At 43.9% G+C, this 25553-nt stretch overlaps 1 protein-coding gene across 1 annotated transcript in view; it reads right to left on the minus strand.

Annotated features, from left to right (window-relative positions):
• adgrv1 (adhesion G protein-coupled receptor V1) overlaps positions 1-25553 on the minus strand; it is a 153952-nt gene that overhangs the window by 61407 nt on the left and 66992 nt on the right. The window contains 35 exon segments of the mRNA XM_036144433.1: positions 1220-1359; positions 1540-1786; positions 1968-2140; positions 3394-3801; positions 4757-4999; positions 5155-5326; positions 5428-5545; positions 6148-6442; positions 6445-7063; positions 7173-7314; positions 7469-7640; positions 8731-8874; positions 8993-9272; positions 10172-10392; positions 10482-10631; positions 10728-10967; positions 11053-11272; positions 11366-11564; positions 12919-13067; positions 13169-13404; positions 13509-13694; positions 13825-13963; positions 14059-14182; positions 17778-17898; positions 17981-18145; positions 18327-18506; positions 18604-18786; positions 18877-19053; positions 19141-19343; positions 21266-21521; positions 21619-21765; positions 21853-22057; positions 22152-22374; positions 23884-24006; positions 25245-25509. Of these exon segments, the coding sequence (XP_036000326.1) occupies positions 1220-1359; positions 1540-1786; positions 1968-2140; positions 3394-3801; positions 4757-4999; positions 5155-5326; positions 5428-5545; positions 6148-6442; positions 6445-7063; positions 7173-7314; positions 7469-7640; positions 8731-8874; positions 8993-9272; positions 10172-10392; positions 10482-10631; positions 10728-10967; positions 11053-11272; positions 11366-11564; positions 12919-13067; positions 13169-13404; positions 13509-13694; positions 13825-13963; positions 14059-14182; positions 17778-17898; positions 17981-18145; positions 18327-18506; positions 18604-18786; positions 18877-19053; positions 19141-19343; positions 21266-21521; positions 21619-21765; positions 21853-22057; positions 22152-22374; positions 23884-24006; positions 25245-25509 (7265 nt within the window).

Below are 25553 nucleotides of genomic sequence, written 5' to 3' on the forward strand. Positions count from 1 at the left end.
AGTCCCTAAATAACAAACACTGGGTCCCTAATGGTTGGAAAATATGCCATCTTTGAGCTGTTTAGATTTGCAGGGGGAAAGTAGAGCATGTTACAGCAGATGCTCAGATTAAAATAATCACGCCTTTCTATCTTGATCTTCGCCCAGCTAAACCCATGCTGTCCCATTCTTATTCCTTTGTTTGAAAATGTCATGAGCAGTTAAATATACAGTGACGTCAAAAGTATCCACAGCTCCTGACTTGTTCCACATTACAATCTCAAACACTTGTGGATTTTACCGGTCGTGGTACACGATTGGGTAATGGAAGGAAAATTGTACATCGTTTTGACAAATAAAAATATCTGAAAAGTGTCCCCACAGGGAAACATGATGGTGCATCATCGTGCTGAGTGGATGGGGTTTTTTAATCAGCAAGGACAGAAAGGTTGGATTCAGATGTCAAGGAAGAAAATGCTTTAAAACACCTGAGACTGGGCAGAGGTGACACCCTGTAGAAAGACAAGGACCCTAAACATGCAGCTGAAGGGTTTAGATCACAGCATTCTGATTTGTCAGAATGGCCTAGCCAAAGCCCAGACCTAAACCACATTTAGAGTCTGTTGCAAGACTTGACAAACGCTTTTCACACACAGCCACCAAATAATGTGTCTGAAGTTCACGTATTCTGCAAAGAAGAAGGGGCTAAAATGTTGGCAGCTGGATGTTAAAGCTGCTAGAGACTAGAAACCCTGAAAGGCTTGCCGTAGAAGCAATGAAACGTGGTTCCACAAATTAGGGACTCAGGTGGTGGAATACAAAGACACGCCACACCTTTCAGACGTTTACTTGTAAAAAAAATAAACACAAAAAACATTTGAGTTTGCAACTGGACACATGGACACAAGGTCTAAAGCATATGAATACTTTTGCAAGGAGCTGTACATGTCAAATAGGAAAATAGCCTCTCTGGTTTTTAATGTAGCATCATACTGTAGGTTGGCCTGTCAAAAAAAGATAATTTAAAGACGGATACTGTGACATTTAATGAAATATAGTATAGTGAAAACTGAATCCATCGACAACCAAATTAATTCAAAAAGGGTTTCCATGATGTCTCAAAAAAACATGTTAAAAGTGACAGGTTTTCATCAAAACCCAAAGGACTTCATATTCATTTTGTGACACAGGGATATCTAGCAGCATATGTGCCTGATCAAGAGTGTTTTTAGTGCGTTACCTCGCAGTGGTCTGGTTCCAGAGAAGGCACACAGATGCTCCTGGTTTAACTTGCTGACCAGGAGAGTTGATGCGATATATCACCTCATTGCCATCTTCTAGGGGTCGCGACCCTCTCTCCTGGAGACTGACTGAGAATACCTGAGAATACCAAACAGAAGCAGCAGCAGAGGAGAAATCAGCTTCAGAGATCTAAAAAAAATGACAGCGCTTATAAACTGGAACAACGCTGCCACCTGGTGTTTGAAAGAAAAAAAATCCAAATAGGGTAAGATTACTTCCTTGTGTTCATGCGGTGAAATTATATGAGAAGTTTCCTACCTTCCCACTGACGGCTGTGACTGTATCATTGGTAAGAAACCAATGCTCAGTTCTGAACTCAGTCAGCTGAATCCTGCTGAGGTTCCTGCAGTCTGGGGATGAGGCTGCTGGCACTGGCAGCAGCGTATCTGGAAGCTGGAAGAAGTCGCCATTACGGCCCCTGTATTTGTGCCCATTAATTTGTGTTGGGTACCATTGGAGGGCAGACATGGTCATAAATGGGCATGTCTCCATGACGGTGCCCCTTCTGGGGAAAAAGAAGAAAAGGAAACCTCTATAACACCAAGCATGGCAAAAGTATATATTTATATATATATATATATATATATATATATATATATATATATATATATATATATATATATATATATATATATATACATACATACACACACAAAATATCAGTTTCACTTGTGTAAAACACTTACATCTCACACTGGAGATGTGAGATAAAGGAGAAAGCAAATTGCTCTGCCATTTCAGCAAGGTAGCTGAGACCCCGAGTGTCAATTCGGCTGGGATTGGCCAGGATGCATAAAAGGTCATAGGTCAAATTTTGGCTGCTGGAGTGTAGAGGAGTCTGCTGTGCTTCTGCAAGTACCTGGACGAGAAGACAGAACAGCAGGGAATACAACCGGGTGAAGACGAATTTAACCCTTCACACACATTTTTTTGCAAATTGAATCACAATGGTGGCTCTGTTTGCATGTAGGATATGCTTCATAATGCATACTTGTCTGAGTTGATCCCGTGACTAACATCATGTTGAGTGACATCTGGTATCTTTTCAAATGGTTTTCATTGTAATTATTATTTCTTTAATATGTACCTTTTTGCATAAAACACCAATGTGACTTACAAACTGTAAAGCCTCATATTAACACCATCATAGGCTAAGGAAAAGTAATTATTAGCATGAGTTTCAGGATCCATCCATCGACTTATCCAAGATTGGGTCTGAAGGGAGAGGATAGGAATTCTCAAGCGGCACATATTTCTCCAACATGCGTAAAATCTGCATATACCATTCTTTTCAAAACAATAACGCCTGATCCTGTTGTTGGCTGAGCAAATGTTTCAAAACATAAAATATACATCTCTTCAACTTCAGGTCATAAATGAGGCTCTTTCATCATTTAAAAATCACACAAGTAGGTGGTCATCACTGCATCCCTCCTTCGACCCACAAAGTCATCACACAGGGCAGTCACTTCCTCCACTGGCGGGTCAGGGGTGTGACAGAGGTGGGCTGACTTTAACCCCCCTTTGCTCCATTATTCCCCCTTATGCAAAACACGGCTTAATCCCACCTGAAGTGTTTGATGACTGGTGTTCATGTCCCTGCTGGTGAAACCTGATCAGATAGTCAAACTACCTCACATGACTCATAGAAGGATGCAAGTACCCAGTTCGATCCCCAGCGCCTGCACTCTGGGTCCCTGAGCAAGACCCTTAACCCCAGACAGCTCCCCAGGCGCCACACAGTGGCAGCCCACTGCTCCCCAAGGGTGATGGGTTAAAAGCAGAGAACAAATTTCATTGTAATGTATGTTTCAATGTATTTTTCAATGACAATAAAGATGATATTACTATATTACTACTCTTACTATTACTATTATGATGAAGCCCGTTCTGGTCAGATGCCCCAACCGCCTCAGCGGACCCATTTTTTTTGTAGAGAAACAGATTATCTCTATAAGGCTGAGTCCATCCACCCTAAGGAGGAGGCTCATTTCAGCCGCATTTGTCTCTCGCTCTTTCCAGTTTATAAAACGAAGCGCGTGTAGAAAATGGCTGGAGAGGTGGATGACACTATATAATTTATTCCTTTTATCTTCATATTGACTCTCTTACCTTCCCAAGAGTTTCAAGCACAGCAGTCATCTGTTCACGAGTGAGCGTTGAGGTGAGTTTAGTCTTAAGTCCTTGTAGCGCCTGATTTATTACTGCTGGGCTGAGAGGCTGATGCAGTGGATCCAACAGGCCCCACACGGACTGACTTGCTGCGTTTGACACCAGAGTCACATTAGCCAGCCCAAAGCGGGCGTGAACGCTGGCTCCTCCTGTCGGACCGTGGAGCTCCACCTGGAAGCGCTTCGGTGTGGGTGAAGACGAGGCGAGGTCAGGCGTCAGGTAAATGTCCAGCGTTGTGACGTGGCTCCCAGCTTCGAAGGTTACTTGGCCCTCCTGTTTAGGAAAGTCCATCCCCGCTTTAGCTGGCCAGATGACATAAGGACCAACCATCTCTTCCTTGGCGAGCTCCTGAAGCAGGAAGAAACATCTTTTAGGTTCTAAGGAGCCACATGGTCCACTCTATCTGCAGCGGGTCTCGCTGAGAACGGCTGCACAAGCCCTGGGCTTTTACTGCTTAGCCACACCCACTAGGATATGAAAGCATATCCTATGTGTCAGAGTTTTTTTTTTTATTAATTTTTGGAGTGCACTAAAAACTGACTTTAGTCTCCAATATCAAAAGAATAATTCTAGGTCTGTGCACTTGATCAGGGAAAACGAAAGCGAAACATCACCTCTCAGAGAAACGATCCAATGTGAATGTAGAGAAAGCTTCCTTAAATAGTAGGATAATGAATAAACCCTGGATTTTATTAACCAACATTGTGAGAGCGATATGAGAAGAGAGAATGATGGGACGCTGTTAGAAAGTTAAATGTGTAATGCATTCTTCTCGTTGGCCGTCATTTTTAAAGTCTACTGTAACACAAGAGTATGTATCCTATACATAAATAATATATAAACTGTTTGTGTAGTAATTCTTACATATCATTAAGATGCTTTGTTTTAAAGATTTGAATGATAACGAACAACTAATGTCACGATCCCCAGGGCTTTGATTACTGGAGTTTTTGGTTGTCAATTTCTGACTTGGCTTGGTCATTCATTAGTGTCTGGTCAGTAGTTCTGGGGTCTTTAGAGACATATCTCACCATCTTTTTTCCCACCGTGTATAATCTTTCACTTCCTACCTTTGCAGAATGACCAAAATATTCAGGATACCATCTCCTTGAACATTTATGAAGAACATAAAAGACTTAAAGACACACACACATTTGTTTTGTATAAACAAGACTGCTGAAAACACACATTATGAAGGTATTTGCATATTTGTTTATTTCATTTGTCCTGTCATCCTTGTAAAAGAGATTATTAATTTAAATCTTATAAATTTATCTCAGAAATAAAGGAAATGGTCTCCTACCACTGTGCGATACTGAAGGGTCATGGCTGAAGCTGTGCTTGCTTGTCTGTAGAGCTGCAGGCTGAGCCTTGTGGTCATCACCGTGGCGACCGGCAGCCTATGGCCAACAGAAAAGTACACGACACCTCGCGGGTTGTCGCTTTCTGCCAAGGTGATGTTGGCGAAACGAGTTGTCTCATTGATGGAGGCTCCGTCTCCCACTTGATAAATCTCCACCAAGAACCAGGCCTGGTATTCTGGTTCCTAGAACGAAGCGGATGTGTGACTGTTTAAGACTACGCGCCCCTTTACTCCCCAACAACGATGAACACACGTCCATCCGTCTTTACCAAACACATTTTAAGATGAAGAACTCAAACAAAGGGCTCATTTTTGCTGAGCGTGTCCTTCTGTTTTACCTCATCATCCAGAACCTCCAGGGTGAGAGCACAGAGGACCTCGCCTCTCCGACAGATTGCTGTTCCTGAAGTCTGCACAAGCTGGGAGGTAAGGTTGACGCCGTTTTCAACTAGGCTCAAGGTTTCCTTACTGAAGGTAGCCCTCCAGAAGACCTGCAAATCTTCAAAAGCTCTGAGCAGAAGGACAAAGCACATGGTTCATTATGAAACACAGCCCTGTAGATGATCTGAAGCATTCATTGCTAGCAAATCTGGAAAACTGTGTTCTATTACCTGTTTTCCTGTCTCTGTACGTAGAGCAAAGCGGTTCTGTTTTCTGAGTCTTCGTCCAGCACCCTGTCCGTCAGGGAGCCGAGAGTAAAGCCTACAATACCGTTATGAAGGTCACTCCCTGATATGGAAAGAGGGAGGTATTAGAAATAAAATCAGATCGAACAGAGCAAGATAATATTTGATTTTTTTTGCAGCTATCACTTAAAGCCTAGATCATAAATTGAGAACTATTTGTTAAAAATCTTCACTGCGGTGATTATTGCAAAGGTATCGCACGAGCTGTTCACAATATCCCCTGCGGACAGGTGTGGCAGCCTTGCAACTACATGACGGACCCACATAAAACCAACCTCACTTTCCTTTCAGGAGTGTAAACTACAGAACAAAATCTCTGAATACATTCCTGAAAAATAACTAAAAATACTGAGTTTCTTACACTATTAAACAATAAGTAAAGTATTTTTGTTAAGCGCCTTTTTCAGAAAAGAACACACATGATATAACTATTAAAATGAAGTGTTGATGAAAAGAAGATATAATAACTCGGAATAGGAGCTAAAATCATGGTCGCAGTCTTTATGGTGTAATTGCTGGAAAGCTATTCACCAATCTGAGATAAACAGTGGATTATAAATACTGTTTATTATCAAGATTGTCTGTTCATTTATCATTTTACAAATAAAATAAAAAATAAAAATTCAGGACCGTTTTATGTTTTACCAAGGATAATTATCTTTACAAATGATCCAAAGCCCTGGGATGGGCTGTCTGTGATCTGAGCTCCTCCCTCTGGGTCACTGAGGTAGACGAAGAACACTTCCTGTCCCTCCGGCTCCGAGTCGTCCAGGACAACGAGGACAACCTCCGTCTCTTCCTCGCCGGCCTGCAGAGTCACCACGGTGGACTCCAAGCGGAAGTCCTGCTCTTCCTTTGCGAAAACCCCGGTAGGGTCCACGGCGAAGGGAGGACGCGCTGTACTTCCATCTGAGTAACACAGCAGCACAAGTCTAAAGGGAAATCACAGACTAAACAGGGGTAAACGTTGGCAAGCGTGAAAGGAAACAGACCTCCGTATGCCCGGACCCGAACGCGCACGGCCTCTGCAGCACTGTCTGACCTGCGTACCCTCAGCACAACCCTCCGCTCCTGCTGGTTTGCCTCGTCTCCGTCCTCTTGGACTTGGACAAGTTCAGGCCCGATGCTCAGAACTCCAGCGGTTGCATCGCTGGCCAGGATGGTGACGGTGGCCACGCTGTGCTGTGGAACGAGGCGAGGTGGGGCGTCTGCCCAGGTCGAATTTGGAGTGAGGACCTCAGCGTGCGTTAAGTTGACGTAAAAGTACTCGTCTGGCTCCGACAGGGCGTCGTCGACGATTGAAAGGCGGAACGAAGCATTTGTTTGTTGAGGTGAGCCAAACACCAAGCGGCCAGCCGACACGGCGAGAAAATCCTCTCCTGCGGCTGCGCTGCCGCCTGATGTCGTGTAGGACAGCTGAGTCAAGTTGCTGCGGGACCCGTACAGCTTCTGAATATACAGAGTTATGGTCTGGATGTCCTCGGCTATAACGAGCTGGCGAGAATCAGGAGCAAACTGGTAAATGCCCAGTGGTTCCACTTCGGCCACAGTAAAACCTGACCTGTCGGGGGGGAAAAAACAAGCAGACAGACGTAAGATCCCAATACTGGTTAGCTGAACATTGAGCTCAGTTCAAAAGGTTCTGCCCAAAGCCATCTTTAAGACGCTACCTGAACTTAACAGCACCAGGTCCACCAGCGCCTGATGTGGCATCAGTGAGGTGTATCGCATAGGTAGATACCTCAAATCCATCAGCAAAAGCTGTAAAAGATATGGACTTGGTCTTCTCTCCATGGGCCAAAGTGAGAGAGCCTAAATATAAAGAAAGGACACACAGCCAACAGTTAGAACAGGGTCTGATGTGACAATGTGTGGTTTATAAACACTGCTACTGATAAAAAAAGGTTTGAAAATTGGGTTTCATTACGCTGTTCTTTTAAGCTTTAGTTATTTTGAAGTGTCTTACCTGAGTTTGGAACTATATGCCCAAGTGTGAAGCCAGGTAGATTGTTTCCTGAAGGATAACCAGCTTTCCACTGCACCCTGACATCACCAAAAAGCCCCGTTCGAGTCACCCTCGCCTCACACGTTCCCATTTCTACACTCAAAACTTGCAGAGCCAGTGAGGCAAATCCAACCTGAATGAGGACAAGGGGGATAGGACAGTAGATAAGATTAATCACATATGCCTAGATAAACAGCCTAATGTTAAATATCAGCATGTACAGAGAAAGAATATAGTCTCTGATTTAATAGTTACCTGTGGTACACTACAGGGTTCTGTGCTTGACCCTCAACTATTTATACTATACATAAATGACGTGTGTAATGTAAAAAACATCTGCAAATAACTTTATTGGTGGTTAAGACAATGTTCTGTTACTGAGTCAAAAGTTTAGAACAACTTCTGAATACAGTGTAAAACAAAATGAGTGTTTTAAAGAGATTATAAATATTACCAAATTATACCTACACAAAATTTGTCATATTTAGTAAAAGGCAAATAAATAATTGCCAGTCTAACAATGTACTGGATGTTTATATTACAAGAACATATGAAACAAGGGTTTCATATGTTCATATTAGGGAGTGCTCATTGATTCTAAGTTGCATATAAAGCCTTATATAAATGATGTAAAAAAAAAAAAAGCCATTTTAGAGCAAACAAATATATACTGCTAATAGTGTTTTGATATACAACTTATGAAATATCAAGTTGAATGCCTTTAATGTCTGTTCTTTGGTAGGAAATAATCCTACAGTGCCCTAACAAATATATCAATCAGACAATACTCTATGTATTTAGAGATGATTGGGAAAAAAAAGCACAAACTCAGAGAATTTTTTAAAAAAAGATAAAAGATCAGACAATAATAAAAAAAATAGAAAAACTGTGGTAGAATTATGACATGGAATTAAAGGGGCCATATCATGCTTTCAAATCCTTCCTTTTCACACCTAAATAATTCAGCTGTGGTCTATATAAAGCAGAACTGCAATACTTTGGTCTGAATTCCTCGTTATTGTTGCCCCACAGCCCCTATTTTGCTCCAGTTCTGAGGTGCGTCTGAGAGCAACTTCTTCTGAAGCGGTCTCTTTAAATCTACAGTGGGCACTTTACACCCAGCCCCCCCTACAGGTCACTGAGGGCATAGACATTATCTACACACAAGATGGTAAATATCTCCAGCGGTCTGATTTATTAAATGCAATAAAAAAACAAGTCACCTCTGAGCTGGCAGCTTCTTCAGGTACGTTCACAGCAGCAGAACTGGCGCCAAAAAGCAGACGGGGCAAAGAGCCTTGGACAGCGCTGACAAGTCTAACATCAGTCAGCTCTATGATAAAGCTTTCACCCAATGGCAAAAATGCCTAAAAAAGAGCGGTGTGAGGGAGAAAAAGAAGTACTTGAAATCAGCATGAACTATATCAAGGTCAAATAATTTGATGGAAACTGTACGGTGGCGTCAAAAGGCATCATGATCCTTACCTGGCTCCTGATTGGGACAGTGAGTTCGCTGAAGGCCTGTCCCTCTACCATAAGAAGCCTCCCCTCGGCTTTTCCTCCCAGTATCTCCTCCATGTCCAGCGCTTCACTTCCCCTTCCACTTATCTTATACCCAACAGTGGCATTCCCAAACAGCCCAGCCAGTCGAGTCACATTCACAACCAGAGCTCTAGTGACCTGAGACCCTGAACCCACCACCACTACAGACTGCTGGTCAGGGTTCAGGGAAAACACACCGTGGGGTTCGTCATTGGCAGGCACCCTAAAGGGGGAAAAAGGACAGTCGGTTGGAGGGTAATTAAGGTTTGGACTTCTTTTCTTTTCACTTTTTTCTTTTTTTTTTTTTTTACCAAAGGAAACATGGACATAAAAAAATGACAAACATTGTATCTAAAATCTTCTTGAGGTTGAACAAGAATAAGTATTTAAAAATTATTATTTAATCACATTGTTAGATGGATGTCACTGTCATATGGACAGTGACGTCATGGGCATTCGTTGAGGTAAGGAAAATTTCTTTATTTCATTTTGAACATCTATGAAAAATAGATTGTAATGTCCTCCAGTAGCCTAAGCCTATAGCAGAATAACTATAGAGATGGCTGAGGTAACCTAAGCCACTCTAACTATAAGCTTTGTCAGAAAGGAAAGTTTTAAGCCTAGTATTAAAAGTAGACAGGGACCAAAACTGGGAGTTGGTTCCACAGGAGAGGAGACTGATAGATTAAAGATCACTCTTAACACACCACAACACGGCAGTATAATCTCTTAAGATTCTCTTAAGGGTCACCCCGATAGTCGGGTGTGTCATAAGGGAAAGATCAGGGGAAAAAATCGTGTGAGTCAGCCTTACGTTAAATCTCTCCTGTTCATGTGTGCAGGTATAGCACACCACTAAGTTCTAGTCGGGCCAGAACCTGGCCAGTAAAGAGATTCAGGTCACATGGAGCAGCTGTTTTTCCACACTATGGACTGTGTATTCATTCATTGGGTGAACATAACTTTGAGTTATCCTCAGCCTTCAAATATTTTTCAGCTATGCTCATATCAGTTTTAATTATGTAATTATCTATGTATTCTCAACAGTGTCAGTATTGTAATCTATGGTAAATACCCAGTACATTGGACATGAGGGATCCTAACATAACTCATATGTGAAACCTTATTTGAGTTCTGATCAGGTCTGGGTTGGCGTCCAGGGTCCCACCGCCGTCCACAGCTGTGAGCTGAATGATGTAGAGCTCCTCCAGCTCTGGCACTGTGTCAGGCATCAAGGTGAGGAGAATCTCTGCCTCCCTTTGGCCTTCCACAATCATCACCGTGCCAGCTAAGGCCAGGAAATCCCCCGCTGTGTCGGAATCACTCTGAATCTGCCACTGGACCTGCAATGAAATGATGGCTGCGTTAGCAGGCTTACTTATCATTTGTGTGACTGATAGGGAGGAAATTTAGGTTCATGGTGTAATCTTACGGTGATGTTGCCCAGTGTTCCCTCTCTGCGTGTGATCAGCAAGGAAATGTTGAGCGGGCCTTCTGCTTCTGTGGATTCATTGATGACACGTTGTTGAAGAGCATCGGGGGTGAACTGGACAATACCGTTAGGGTCTCCAAACTTCTCTATCTGAAAGAAAAACACATTCAGACGGGAGATTAGGACTTTGTAATTGTTGCCTGCCTGTCTTTACTGAGTTATGGTGCTATTTATTCACCGAAGTACCTTGAGTGTCACTGAACCAGCCTGGGGATCAACATCCATGTCTCCAGAAAGAACGCTCAGCTCTATAAGAAAGGTTTCCTCCGTTTCCACTTCTCCATGAGGCAGAATCTGCAGCTGTATGATACCCGTGCTCTCCTCTCCATCTTTAAAAAAGAAAGATCCACTCACAGGAGCTCTAATGTCAGTGTTTAAAGCAGGCAGGGCATCTCTGCTGTTTGGACCAAGGATGTTCCAAGCAACCTGTGAATGAGGAAGACATTGGACGAAGTGAGATCCAACAGAACACAACTGATTCTAGATGTTCTCCTGACATAATTCAATATACCGTTGAGTTTCCCAAAAGGCCTTCAGCTCTTTCTAAAACAAGACTCAGCTTCAAAGTAGAGTCTGGGTTTGCCACGGTGATCACACTTTCATTTATGAAGCGGACCACTCCATTTGGAGAGTCGCTCTTGGCAATGGTGACCCTTGCAACACGTTGGGAGCCCAGAGCCGCTCCGCCGGTAGCTCCAACCAGAACAATTTCAAATATCTCTGTTGGCTCACTGGAAAAAGTATATTTATTTGGTTGAGTTAGGATGAAATTTATGTAAATTTACACAATGTGTTTTTTAAAATAATATAACGGGTCCTCTTACCTGTCCGTGTCATCTATAATAGTGACATTGATGAAGCTTATATTCTGGCCACTGATAAACATCAGTGAGCCATTGTGCAGGATGTAGTCGAGATTAGGAGTCGCACTCAAGCCTCTTGAAAGAAAGTGAGCAGAGACCGTCCCATAGGAGCCCACTCTCCTCACCACTGGGATCAACACATGACCCACGTCTTCCTCAACTGAAACAAAAAAAAAAAACAGCACACCAAAAAGTCATCTTCTGTCTCATTTGTACACGTCGGCATACAGTCATAGCCAAAATGATTTTTTAAGCTTTTGTGGTGCCAGCTTGCACTTCAGTTTAAGCCCAGACACAAAATTACCCGAGGGCGAAGGTTCAATTGTAATAGTTTTCCTCAAGCAAAAGTGTAAATTAGGATGGGGCAGCTGATATCATTCTGTCCTTCTGATTTAATTAGAAGACAAGAAAGCTTGCTTTAAAAGGGAGTGATGCTTAAAATAATCAACTCTTTCTTGAAAGGTTAGCAATATTGCAGAAAGCAAGATTTCAATCAGTTCAACTATTTATCTAATCATCAAGAACTACAAGGGTCAGTTGCTGTGAAGAAAGCCTCGAGGTTCCCGAGAAAGTTCAGCGAGTTCCTAGACTATCTCCCTAGGAACTCTGGTCCTCAAGAGCTGGAGTCTCGCATCTTTTGGATGTTCTTCTGTTTCAACAAACCTGAGTCAAATGAATGGCTCATTACCAGGCTTGTGCAGAACCTGATGAACTGCTGAGGAGGTAATTCAGCCATCACTTTAGCTGCGTGACAGCAGTGATCATTTAAATCATGCAGGACACGTCCGCTGAGGACTATGGTCGGCCACCTCTGAACTAAGTGACTGGGTTGCTACCAGGACAGAACTTGCTTGTGAATATACAGATAGAGGTGGGTGTTTCTGTTACAAACATAAAGTTGAGATCTTTGGATGCTGGTCTCAGGTTAAGAAGGGCAGCAAAGAAGCCATTTCTTTCCATCAACATCAGACAACAAACTACCATTCTGCAGGAAGTGCCAGGATTGGACAGCATTTGGGTAAAAAATTTTGTTTTTTGTTTTACTGATGGAGCCTCATCCAGAACATTTGGGGCACCAAGAACTGTCTGAAAAAAAGAGGTGAACGCTTCCATAGATCTTGCGCCATGCTGAAAGCGAAATTCCTGCACGAATCTTCCTTTTATCTATACTTGACGGCTCAAACTTCTGCCTAAAAACACTGCCATGAATAAAGTGTGGAATCAAAAAATCCTACTCAACCACCTTTCTCCATTCTTCCAGGAGCAACCTGTACATAAGCACCAAGGGCACAACTAAATGGCTCAGGGATCAAAGCACAACAATGTGTTATCTGTGGCCAGAAAACTCCCAGATCTTGAAACTATTGATTCACTTTCATCGGCTGCATTTCTCTAAACCTATTAAACGTTTAGGATGGAAATTGGGTATGCCATAGAGACATCTGAAATGGAAATTGCATGGCAGATGACATTGTGTATTTAATTGAGGTACTAATTCAAATGTTTTGTCTTACCTGTAATATTAAGGTAGTCCTGCCTGAACTCCAGAATACCTTCAGCATTGTCATTCTGCAGTATAACCACCAAAAGAGAAGATATATTTCCAATAGCTGGAGGTTGGTCCAGCTGCAGTCCTGACTCTCTCACTGTGTAGTCCACAGCACTGACCACCAGAGGGAGACATAGATAAGAAAATGCGTTAGAACAACTCTGCAAAGCATGAGAAATTTCACCGAATCATTCACGCTTTAGAAATGCAATAACCTGATATTGAGCAGAGCTACACTGGTAATGTTAACAAAAAAAAGCTCGGGTCCCTCTGGCAGACTGTCATCCCGGACATGCAGTGTGACTACTTGTGAGGTTTGGCCCGGCGTGAACAGCAATCGCCCTGAAGCCGGAGCAAAGTCCATTCCGCTGACTGCTGTGTAGCCCGAGGTCTCATAGGTCACCACCACACGGCCAAAACTGCCGTAGGAGCGAATCACTGTCACATTAACCTGTGTAAAGAAAGAGGGAATTAAACCACTAAGGGTCAGGCTTATCTGCACGCCGTAAATTAACTTGAACAATAAACCTGTCTGTATAATTTTCATGACCTCACCATTTCCTCCTCTTCTTTTGCCGTGAGCTGGTGTTGCCTGAAAGAGAAAAGTCCATGAGGGAGATCGCTTGCTGCCATGGTGACCCTGGCATGCCTGGCGATGGGACTTATTTCCAGTCCTACTGTAACAGGGGTCAGTGAGAGCTGGTAATCACGTCGCTCTTCGGGGAGTTCGTCATCAAGGACCTGTCAGCATAATACATATGAAAAAACTTCTATTGAAATCGCGCAAACCAAGTTTAAGAAACGTTTTGTTCTGCAGACACAATAACGGACCATAATCATTTATTCAATGAGCTCCGTCAACATTACATACCTTCAGAGTAATGGTGGCAACAGACTGACCATCAACCATAGTCACAGTGCCAAAAACCGTTTCGAATTCAGAAACCAAAGCTGGAGTAATATTCCAATACACCTGGACCTCTCCAAAAACACCTGGACCACGCACAAGGCTGCACAGAAACACACAAGCACATGTTTCACCACTGAAATGGAAAACTCCCTACTCTCTGTCTGGGTGAGTTACACCGAGTGAAAATTGTCTTACTTGACCACGGCGGTCCCGTTGTAGTCTCCCCGAGGCTCCCCAATGATAATGTTACGAGATGACTCTGCTATTCCAATCACTCCCAGTGCCGCCTTGTCTGCCCTGACGGTGACTGTCACCACACCTGCACAAGATTTAGTAGTAAGGTTATTGAGCAAGTAAGTAAGGCTTCATTTCTATAGACATGCTTGCAGAGTCAGTCTGGTAAGGCTCCATATTCTCTGTTCTAAAACAGACCGGACCAATCACAGCGCAGACGTGATGATGCATCACTCTCAATGCCAGAATTACCCATCATGTAGCAGCGCTTTTCTGTAACCATAAAAGTTAAGATACATATGGAGATTTTTGTTGCTTGGTGCCTTAGGATATTAAGACTTGCCATGAGAATATCATGTATCCTCAGATGTTTTTAGACAAAAGCAGCAAAAATTGTTCACTGGCAAGTTTGCTTGATGACATAACATGTTTCAAGGACTACAAAATACAAAAACAGACCATGTCGCTTGGAGATTTTTGCATCACAACTGTACTTATCTAATTGGTTCTAACCTGTTGACACTGACCCTAGTAATAATAGTGTAATAGTAATAGTAATATCATCTTTATTGTCATTGAAACATACATTACAACGAAATTTGTTCTCTGCTTTTAACCCATCACCCTTGGGGAGCAGTGGGCTGCCATGTGCGGCGCCCGGGGAGCAATCTGGGGTTAAGGGTCTCGCTCAGGGACCCAGAGTGCAGGCGCTGGGAATCGAACCGGGTACTTGCATCCTTCTCTGAGAGCAAGCGCGCTGCTCTAACCACTAGGCCAACACTCCCCCAATTTCTGTAACCCCATTTTCTGTAACCGTAAAAGTTAAGATACATATGGAGTATGCTGATAGTACAGCCTTTGAAATCAGGCTCTACCAGCTACTTTCCAGACTGATACGCCAAGTATACAGCATAAGTCAATCTGGCTGGCCAAACTATTTTGTCATTGGAGGTTGAGGGAGGTTAATTGGTGTCTCTAAATTGTCCTTAAGTGTGACTGTGTGCGTGAATGGTTGTTTGTCCTGTCTGTCTATGTGTTGCCCTGTGACAGACTGGCGACCTGTCCAGGGTGAACCCCGCCTCTCGCCCGGTGAACGCTAGAGATAGGCACCATCAATCCCCGCGACCCCATGAGGGATTAAGCGGATTAGAAGATGGATGGATGGATGCAGGTTGAGGGAGGCTTTGTGGAGCTTGGCGAGGCCAGAGCTCTGTATGTTCAAAAACAGCTGGGAGGTGTGAAGACGTTGGTTGAGTTGGGAGATGACTGAGCATTCCAAGACTTTTGAGAGTAACAGAAGATTTGAGATGGGTCTGAAGTTGTCAAGGTGATCAGGATTAAGGCCAGGTTTTTTCAGGAGGGGTGTAATGGTGGCAAGTTTCTGTAGGGACATGAAGGAGGGATGAGAGGGACTAGGGTGGGAATACGGGTTTTAAGGTAGGGAGACGGAATGGGTTCAAGATGACAGGATGAGAATTTCCTGTTTATGAGACGCTTGGTGGTGTCTGAGAGTGAAGCCGAGGGATGGAGGAGGGGAAACTGTAGGTACCAGTGGAGAAGTGGAGGTGGTGGATGTCAGTGAGCTGTGAATGGTTTGGATTTTTTTTATGAAAAGATGTTAATAGTTATTGCACTTTTCTATTGTGAATGTTTGCAGAGTTCAGGGGTGTACCACGGGGCTGAGGTGGAGAACGACACTGTAGCTGTTTTAAGGGGGGGGGGGGGTTAACTGATTAAGGCAGGAGGACAGGGTTGATTGTAGAAACTGACCAAATCAGTGATAGATGGGATCAGGGAGAAGAGAGGAGCTAGAGATTGCAGTGGATAAAGAGGCAGAGAAAGAGTTGGGAGAGAGTGACTTTAGGTTCCGGTAAGTTATTGTCCATGTGTGTTTGAAGGGTGGGGTGGGTTAGGTAATCCGTCCGTCCGTCGTCTTCCGCTTATCCGGGGTCGGGTCGCGGGGGTAGCAGCTTCAGTAGGGAGGCCCAGACGTCCCTCTCCCCAGCCACTTGGGCCAGCTCCTCAGGAGGAATCCCAAGGCGTTCCCAGGCCAGCCGGGAGACATAGTCCCTCCAGCGTGTCCTGGGTCTTCCCCTGGGTCTCCTCCCGGTGGGACGTGCCCGGAACACCTCTCCAGGGAGGCGTCCAGGAGGCATCCTGACCAGATGCCCGAGCCACCTCAACTGGCTCCTCTCGACGTGGAGGAGCAGCGGCTCTACTCTGAGTCCTCCCCGGATGACTGAGCTCCTCACCCTATCTCTAAGGGAGAGCCCAGACACACTACGGAGAAAACTCATTTCAGCCGCTTGTATCCGGGATCTCGTTCTTTCGGTCACGACCCAAAGCTCGTGACCATAGATGAGGGTAGGAACGTAGATCGACCGGTAAATCGAGAGCTTCGCCTTTTGGCTCAGCTCTCTCTTCACCACAACGGATCGGTACAGCGCCCGCTTCACAGCAGACGCTGCACCAATCCGCCTGTCGATCTCCCGCTCCATCTTCCCCTCATTCGTGAACAAGACCCCAAGATACTTGAACTCCTCCACTAGGGGCAGGACATCCTCCCCAACCCGGAGAAGGCACTCTACCCTTTTCTGGGTTAGGTAATGTCCAATGTAATTACCAGATGGTCAGAAAGAGTAAGGTCAGTAAGTGAGAGGTTATTATTGGCGACAGAGGGAGTTGAGCAAATCAGGTCCAATATTTGTATGAGTGGGTGAAGTGACATGCTGTGTGAGCTGGAGACAGTTTAAGATGTTCAAGAAATTAGATTAAATTAATTTGACTGTGGGGGAGTCAATAAACGGTGGATGTATGGGCGTCGACGGAGTAGAAAGAGTTGTTTCAGAGTTGTTGTAATGTCGAGCGAGGGAAGTACGTGGTAGTTGAGACCGAGGAGCAGTGCAGAGGTGTATCGAACAGCCATGTTTGGGGCCGAAGATGATATTGGCTGAAGAGAGGCGATCAGAGAAGCCACGAATAGCGGCCATCTTACTGCCAGGCTGTCCCAGGGCACATGCCAGCCAGTGACTAGACTGTAGTCTGCTACTTGAACAGATCACAGCCAGGTTGCGGTGAAAGCAACACCGGGAGCTAGCTTGGACAAAGCAGATCACAGTCCACAGTCCAGCAGGTGACCAAAGCAGAGCACAGTCCAATAAGTAGTGAGTAAATTGACTTTCACTGACTTTTTGCACGGCGTGAGAAGCCAGCGTCCTCTCACTACTGGAAGTAGTCTGTCCTGTTCCTTTAAACTTAAAGGAACAGGACAATACTACTGGGAACTTCTTGTTTTTATGTTTTAATTGGAGAAAATAAACAGCAATACACTTACTAATCTATGGAAAGCATTGGTATAGAACAGTGAAGTTTTCACGATGATCAGGGTTCAGGGATATGCAAAACTGAGTATCATAAGCATCACATTAAAAATGACACTAGGTTGAGTTTCTTTTGTAGGAGGTGGCCCAAGCAAAATAAATAAAAAAGGAAAAAAAGATCTGATTTACGTGTTGAACCTATCGGTCCACCATATCACTGGGTCACACAGAAAACTTTGGTTCTGATAAGCAGACAATGAACCACTGAAAACCAACAGCTGAGATCCTAGCCAGTTGTTCTGATTGGTCAATTATTGCGAGATTAACAGAATCAAAAGCAGCTTTTTAAATCATACAAACCGTGTAAGGGGTCGATGATAGCACCACTGTCGGCGGGAAGCAAGCGTACAGTGAAATGTTCATCTCCTTCCAGCAGATTATCAGCGAGGGCTCTGATGACAAATGACTTTACAGGCTCAGTCTGTAAAAGAGGATGGACATATTTTTACTATTCTACGCTAAATGAGTCTGATAAACAATGAATCAGCATTTCTTTACTCCACCTCAGTGAAGACCAGTGTTCCATTAACAGGAGCGAGGTCATCTACGGCCTGGCCTTCCACCTGCCACACCAGCGCCACCACACCCTCACCTCCCGCACTGCGCACCACTGTGAGTGTCGCCACCGCTGCAGGGTCGTCCACAAACTCGGGCTCAGCGACCACAACCTGAGAGGACAACATGCATCTGAAACCTAAAATATAAATACCTGCATTTCTGTAGCTCTTAGTTTATCATTTTTTGTTTTCCAATGCTGCCTAACTCTAACCACATTATACTGATGTCGTATAAACCTCTTCTGTGTATCGCATCGTTTTATTGTTAGCTGAATGATTTTTCTGCGTTCACCTCCAAGTCTTGAAATCCAAATCGTCCGAGAGGCGAGTCGTTGGACGGGATCACAACAGTTATAGAGGTCACTTGTCCAAGACGGGCTCCACCAATCACTCGCAGCAAATCCACCCTGAAGGACTCTGAGGCCTCCACTTGCTCATCATCCAAGATGGTGATGGCTATAATGGACTCTTTCTAAAGTTTTGACCAAAACACAACTTACAACATGAGCCACTGATTATTATGATCAAGGGAGGTTTGTTTCAGCTCCGAACACCACGTCCTGACTTACCTGGCCATCTTGAAAGGTGATGTTCCCCGATATAGGGGTGTAGTCGCTGGGATCAGCCGTGATCGGCTGAGCCTCCCAGTAGGCAACCAGTCTTCCAGTCGTGCCAGACAGTCGTACCACTGGCAGATGAAGCATATTATCTGGTGGTGGTATTTCATAGGCCCACACACTTCCTGGTAAATCCTAAGTAAGATAATTAGCAATATAGGAGGTTAGCACCTGAACATGCGATTCATTTTCCCCTCACCTTCTTCCACCGTTTTACACGCTCACCTCAGAGACGTTGAACTGCAGAACCCCTCGTGGGTCATCATTCTCCTGAATGGTAATCTCTGCTATTTCCATCCCAGGCTTCCTCAGACTTGGCTGCCCCGCTCCAACAGAGCCTTTTACTAGCTCCACCCCAGTGATATTCACCAGGAAAACCTCTGCAAGCTCTGGTACGTCATCCTTTCAAAAACACATGTTCATGCACATTAATCAAAGGGGAAAGCTACAGAAAACTCTGACCATTAATCGCTTATCACTCATCCTTACTGGTAGGATAGTGATAGAGACAAGGGCCACGGTGGCACCATTCAACATGATAATGGTGTCGTCTTTGGCTAAGTAGTCTTCTCCTGCGGAAGCCCGATTGGAAGGGGGTTGGTGTAAGGCTGGTTTCGTCTGGTAATGGACCGCCACCTCACCTGAAGATCCCTGCTCCCTCACCAAAGAAAGAGTCACATTGACAGGAGCTCCTGCAGAGTAGGGAAAAATGGGATTAAGGTAAATAATGAACAAGGAAACACCAAATGTTGCTCATAACCACAGTCTCTACAGTGACTTGTAAAAGCATTCCTTTCCCTTTAACCTTTGCAACCGCAAACTTCAATGTATCCTGTTGGGATTTCTATGGGATAACCCAAGATATAGTATTGCAAACATGTGAAGTGGGTGCAAAACTGAACATAAGTTTAAAAATTATTTACCATAATAAATAATGTGGGATTCATTTCTATTCAGCCTCCTTTGTACCTAATCCTTATGCCTTTCTACCTTTGCAATCTATTGCATCAGAAGTCTCTTAAATAGGAAATAAAAATGTGTAAATCTGTATTTTTATGGAGGAGTTTAAAGAGGAACGCTAACGTTGAAATGAAGTCGTAAGAAATCCTTTTTTGCAGTTTGGCTTTAGCTATGCAAGAGAAACAGCAAACATGTGGAAGAAGCTGCTGTGATCAGATGAGACCAAAACCGAACGCTGGCCTATGTGCAAAACGCTGAGAGCGATGGACGATTTACGATACACATCACCCCAAAAACATCGTCCCTTCTGTAAAGCATGTTGATGGACACTTTAATTCATCATAACATTGGAAGCTGATCAGATTTGACCTACTCTGACCGGCTTGGGTTGAGGTTGACAAACAATGGAGAAAAATATCGACTAAGGAGAACTAAATACCAATGTAAGCCAGACTTTCCAGAAAACAGCACGTATTGTTTTCTTTTAAGTTCACAGTTATCCACACCAATTTGTTTGTAACATTACCTAAAATAAAAAATCACAACATATGTAACGTTTCTGGCACTGGAGCTGCTGATTGCAATCAGCACACCTGTGTCTGTCTCCGCCCTGGCTGCTTAAAAGCTCTGCTCCTCGCAGTCTCCAGTGCCAGAACGTCTTTAGCCACACGGTGAGCGCTTCCAGCCTTCTTTTTGTATTCCTGTTTGCCTGTCAGTCTCTCGACCTGTTTTGCCTCTGTTTTTGAAAACCTGTCTGCCCCTTTTGGATTTGTCTGCCTGCCTGGGTCCTGCCTGTCAGCCTCAGAGAACTGGACTGCCTCACCGTGTTTCTGACCCCAGTCTGTCCGTGAGTAAAACGAGTTCGCCTGCCCCCTGTTCTGTCTGTGCTTTCTGGATTGACCTGGACCTGGACCTGGACGCTCTATTGGATTCCCCCTTGGAGACCGCTGCCTGAGCTAAACGGATTTCCCCCTGACAAAGACCTGGACCGGACCTGGACAAAGGAGCCCTGGATAACCCCCCTCTCGGACGCCTTCGTAACAAGGAGTCAGAGTTCTGCCCTCAGCACGTCCAGGAGCGGCCAGTCGCAGAGTGCGAGCCGAACCAGGGACCGAGCCGCAGCGTCAAAAATAAAGACTGATATTATTTTTGTACTCACTTGTTTTCGGGTATTTCTTGGGTTCTCCTAAATTCATCATAACATAGGCATCGGTGGTGGTAACATGACAGAGATATGAAAAGCTTTGAAGTGTTTGAACACTTTTGCAAGGCTCCGCATGCATCTAGAAAACCTCGAATAAAAATGCTGACACTAACAACTCCCATCAATACAAATTGCTTACAGTAGTAAGTATGTATGAGTACATTTTTCTGCAATATCTTAAAAAACATCTTTTTTTTTAACCTGGTTAGATTCCATTGCACAGATTGACTAAATTAATTATTCCCCAACCTATAAATCAACACATCTTGGCTATGGTAAGTCCTAAAGTAGCTATGTTTAAAAAAAGGTGGTTGAGTGATTACTTTGAAAATATCAGAATAAAGTAAATAAACAATATGTCGTGCGCCAGAGATCCTGGCTCAGTGACCTCTCACAGATGAGGCAGTAAGCATCTCTCACTTATTGAATTCTTTTCACTGAGGTTCTTACTTTGTGGTTCCTTTGTTAGTGTAAACTGGGAATCCAGATGCCATCCAATCACGCCGTAGGGGGAGCCATTTGGTAAGATGGTAAGCAGAGCCTGAGCCCGCTGCCTGTCAATGATGGCGCCTTGCTGCACGTTCTGAAGGCCCAAAGTGGTGACATCCCGAATGGTGATTACGACACTCTCGGATAACTCCGGCAAACCATCTGCAACGACGTCTAAAGAGATGATGGCTACTGTCTGGCCTTCAGAGAACGTCACCTGTAATTGCAATGACAGTTTTGCACTGAATCATCTTTCTTTTTTTTCCATTGAATTAATGGAAAGTTGTTGTAGAAATGTCGTCGTAGTTACTCACCACTCCGGACGTGGGGTAAATGTCGGCCAAACTACCGTTAGCCGCCCAAAGAACAGTCAGTCTGCCAAAACTTCCTCTTTTCCTCTCAACATTGAGAGATATTTGATTGCTTTGTTCCAACTCCTCAACCTCCATGTATAATGAATTCTGCAAACATGTATGTGTACGGCTGAGCTAACTCATTACAAATAATTTCAAACACACATGTGGAGCACCTTGAAGAGGAATTTGTACCTGAGCAAAGCCAATAACTCCATGGGCGTCGTCGTTAGTGGGGACGATAATTGTAACCTGGCCGCCAAACCCAATCTCAGCCCCTCCTTTTGGGTTCTTCAGCTGGACCACAAAGAGCTCCTCCACCTCAGGGATGTCATCATCGATGATGTTCACTGCCAGATCAAGCTCGCGGTCACCAGGCGCAAAGTACAGTTCCCCAGAGCTGAAAGAGATGAAGACAGCATTTCTCTTATTAGCTTCATTTGGGTTCTGAGTTAAAACTAGCCTTTGTTTGATAACCACAATCCAGCGGATACCTGGGTATGAAGTCAGACTGATTTGAGACGGAGGTGAACTCATAGATAGCGGAGCTGTTATCCTCAGATGAAGCCAGAAGCACCTTTGTGGCGTTGAGGTGTGGCACCATGAAGGAGAGAAAGCTCTGGGCTCTAGGGGCCCTCAGGATCATGGTGAACAGGTTGACATCGGCTCTCCAGGAGTAAAGGGTAGAGCCATTTCTTCCAGCTAGCATGGCATGCGCTAAGAAAAGGAAATTATGGGGTTTAGGATTTTACAGCAGCACAACAAACTGGATTTTTTTCAAACTACTTAAACCTAAACTTTAAGCTTAAAATTAAAGATGCATCAAGATATCAGCTGATTCAGCTGAACAGACCGAATGTATGAAAACACCTTAGTGTAGAAGTTTTATCTGCACAAATAAGATGCTACAACAGACACTCGGATTTCGGAGGCTGCTAGGGATTTCACTCTCTGACCTGTATTATTGCAGTGTTGGTATTTATATTGCCAACTTTTCGGTATAAAAAGCAAAAATCTGCTACATGGGGGCTCTTTGATCATTTCAATAGATTCCATCAAGCCTGAAAGTTTTACAACAAAATTTTCATTTGTCTTTTGAAATTTCAACCTCTGCCTGTGATGATTCAGAGGTGAGGTAAAAGTCTACATTCTCACAAATCTCTGACTGATGGATCTTTAGTCAGAACATCTGCTCTTTGCTCCAGCTCATTAAGTGAAAGACACAATCAGTCACTTTTTTATTGTTAAAACATTAATCTCAGCGGAGGCAAGGGAGGACTGCGCTGATTTAGATATTCTGTGTTTTTAGGGAAATTATGGTTGGCTGGCCCCTCCTGTGAGCATTAAATACTGCACTGTTTTCTGAATTTGTAGATAATGGCTTTCACTGCGGTCAGCTGGAGCCCCAAAACCTTGGAAATGGTTTCTAACTTATTTACAGACTTAGGGGCTGATGTGCTCATGTTCTGCTTTCAGACAGGTTCAACGTTTTTCCCCCTGAATAAATTGTTCTCTGCCATCTGAGATTAAAAACCAATAAGTGATCTGAAGCATGGGACAGAGGTGAAAACAAAAGAAGTCTGTGCATCTTCAGGTATTTTACATTTGTCACAATTTGGGTTTTGTCTTGGTTTATGTTATCAGATTTATTAGTTAAGTTTCTGCTTTTGGGGTCTTGTTTGGTTTTGATTTAGACATGTTGTTCTGTTGAGGTTACCTGTTTTCCACCTGTCACTTTATCAGCTCTGTTTGGTCTCCCCTCAGCAATCTGTCAGCTTTCTTGCCCTGATTAGTTTCACCTGCCTTCCCTGTAATTAGTTTTCACTCCATTTCACCTGTGTACTCCACTATATAGTTCTGCCTTGGTCTTCAGTTCTCTGCCAGATCATTTTCGAGCCACTTGGTGAGTTTTGTTCCAGCGTTTCTTTTCTGACTGATTTACCATTTTACCGACTTGATTCTGTCCCAGGATTATCCGAGCTTGCTTTATCCCTGTCTGTACCTCTGCCTGTTTTGGACTGCTTTTTGTGTATCGGTTTTTGGACTGTCATTTTGACAATTGAGCCTGCTTATTCCTGTCTTGCTTGTCTGAGAGCAATTAAACATCTGAACCTGAAATCTCTGCTTGTTAGCCTGAATACTGAGTCCACCCGTTCAGTTCCGTTCGTAACAACATTAGCCGTAAATCTTCTCAAGCATTGCGCTGCTCATGACGTGTGGGCTTACTGATCCCCGACGGCACAGTGAAGGCGTGAACAGAGGCGAGCCCAGGGTGAGGGATGGACTGATAGTGCTGTGGTGAAGGCTCTGCTAAACTCCACCGCAACACCTCACAGGATGGGGAGGAACCTGAAAGGGGAAAAAAAGAAACAAACAGAAGCAAACCAAAAAAAAAAAAAAGTTTCAGGGATTTACGTTCATTCACACCAGAATAGCATGTTCATGTAACCGCGTTCCCGACCGGCACACCCAAGACTGAATAATTACAACTTCTGAGTCTTTTTGTGGCTCTGCTGTGCTACACACTGAGGCCTACACACACAAACCCACAACAGGTCCAAACCAAAAACTCACCACTTTTGCTAGCTCAGAAGAATTACATAATTTCATAATAAACAGAACATTGCAAAAATACAGAACCAGACCTTGACTTTCTGTTTGGCAATTGTAGAGGAAACAAAAAGAACAAAGATGTTTAGTAAGCAGTAAACAGTTTCTGTTTGTATCACCAACTTGTTTGAAGCCTGTAATAAAATCTAACTGTCGCATAATCATCGAAAATCTGTGATTAAAATCACAGCTACATAAAGACATACAATGCAAACCGATCCTGTTTCCATACTGTGGACTAGTTCCTAGACCGTGCCTATATAGTGAATCTAAAAGTATGACCTCGGCACTAGGCTGTTGACACATGTCCAAAGCATCACTTTAGATATAATTTTATGAACGCTTATCAGTTTGTCATATCGAAATCTGAAGCTGTCAAGTAAAACAGATAGGAGAGGCTGCAGTGCCTGGAAAGTCATTGGAGGGTAAATGAAATGCTGAACAATCACAATATCAACACTGTTGTTCCTTCACTGCATGGATATGATATTTCAGCAGCACAATATCAGCCTGGCCAGCCAGACTGACTTACGCCATAAACACGGTCTATAAGTCTGGAAAGCTGCCAGTAGAGACCTGGCCAAGACTGGCAGCACAAACAGAGTAAATTACAACACATAGTCACACTAAACAAACTTAAAATAAAGCATATGCAAATTACTAATAATACGTTTAGCCAGTAGGGTGGCCTTTTCTTTGTTTTTACTCTCCACCCCAGTGCTAGATTTCACAAGGTACTAAATGTGAGTCAGTTATAATAAATATTTTAACAATGCTAAAAACAACATAGCATTGTCATGTTTTCCTAATATTGTGCAGCTTCAGACTGGGACTCTATATTTGCAAATGACTATTCTTTAAAAACTTAGATAGGCATCAGTGGGAAAGATGCTGATCTGGAAATCCCTGTACGAAGCACATTCAAGTGTAACGACATACAAATAATGTTTTATGAAGTCAAAACAAAGTTAGATCACCTTCAACTGCAATCAGCAGCAGAGTATCCTCTCTTCTTGTGTTGACTATTTCCACCTGGAAGGCTCTGCCGGGCAGTGGGAGAGTTTGCGGGTTCTGAAATCTGCCGCTGCTCCATTGCAGAAGCTGGCAGCTCCCACTCTGGCTGTCTATGCACACTAACAGGTAGAGCACTCCTGCATGGGTAAACGGAGCTAGATCGAGGATGTCCTGTTCAAAGTTGAGATTCTGATGGAGTGTAAAGACGTCGCCCGTCCAAACAAAAATCTGGAGAATCAGGGGGAAAAAACAAACTCCCGTTAGCGATCCTC

This window comes from Fundulus heteroclitus, chromosome 12 (assembly GCF_011125445.2).
Source record: "Fundulus heteroclitus isolate FHET01 chromosome 12, MU-UCD_Fhet_4.1, whole genome shotgun sequence".
NCBI classification, from domain to species: domain Eukaryota; kingdom Metazoa; phylum Chordata; class Actinopteri; order Cyprinodontiformes; family Fundulidae; genus Fundulus; species Fundulus heteroclitus.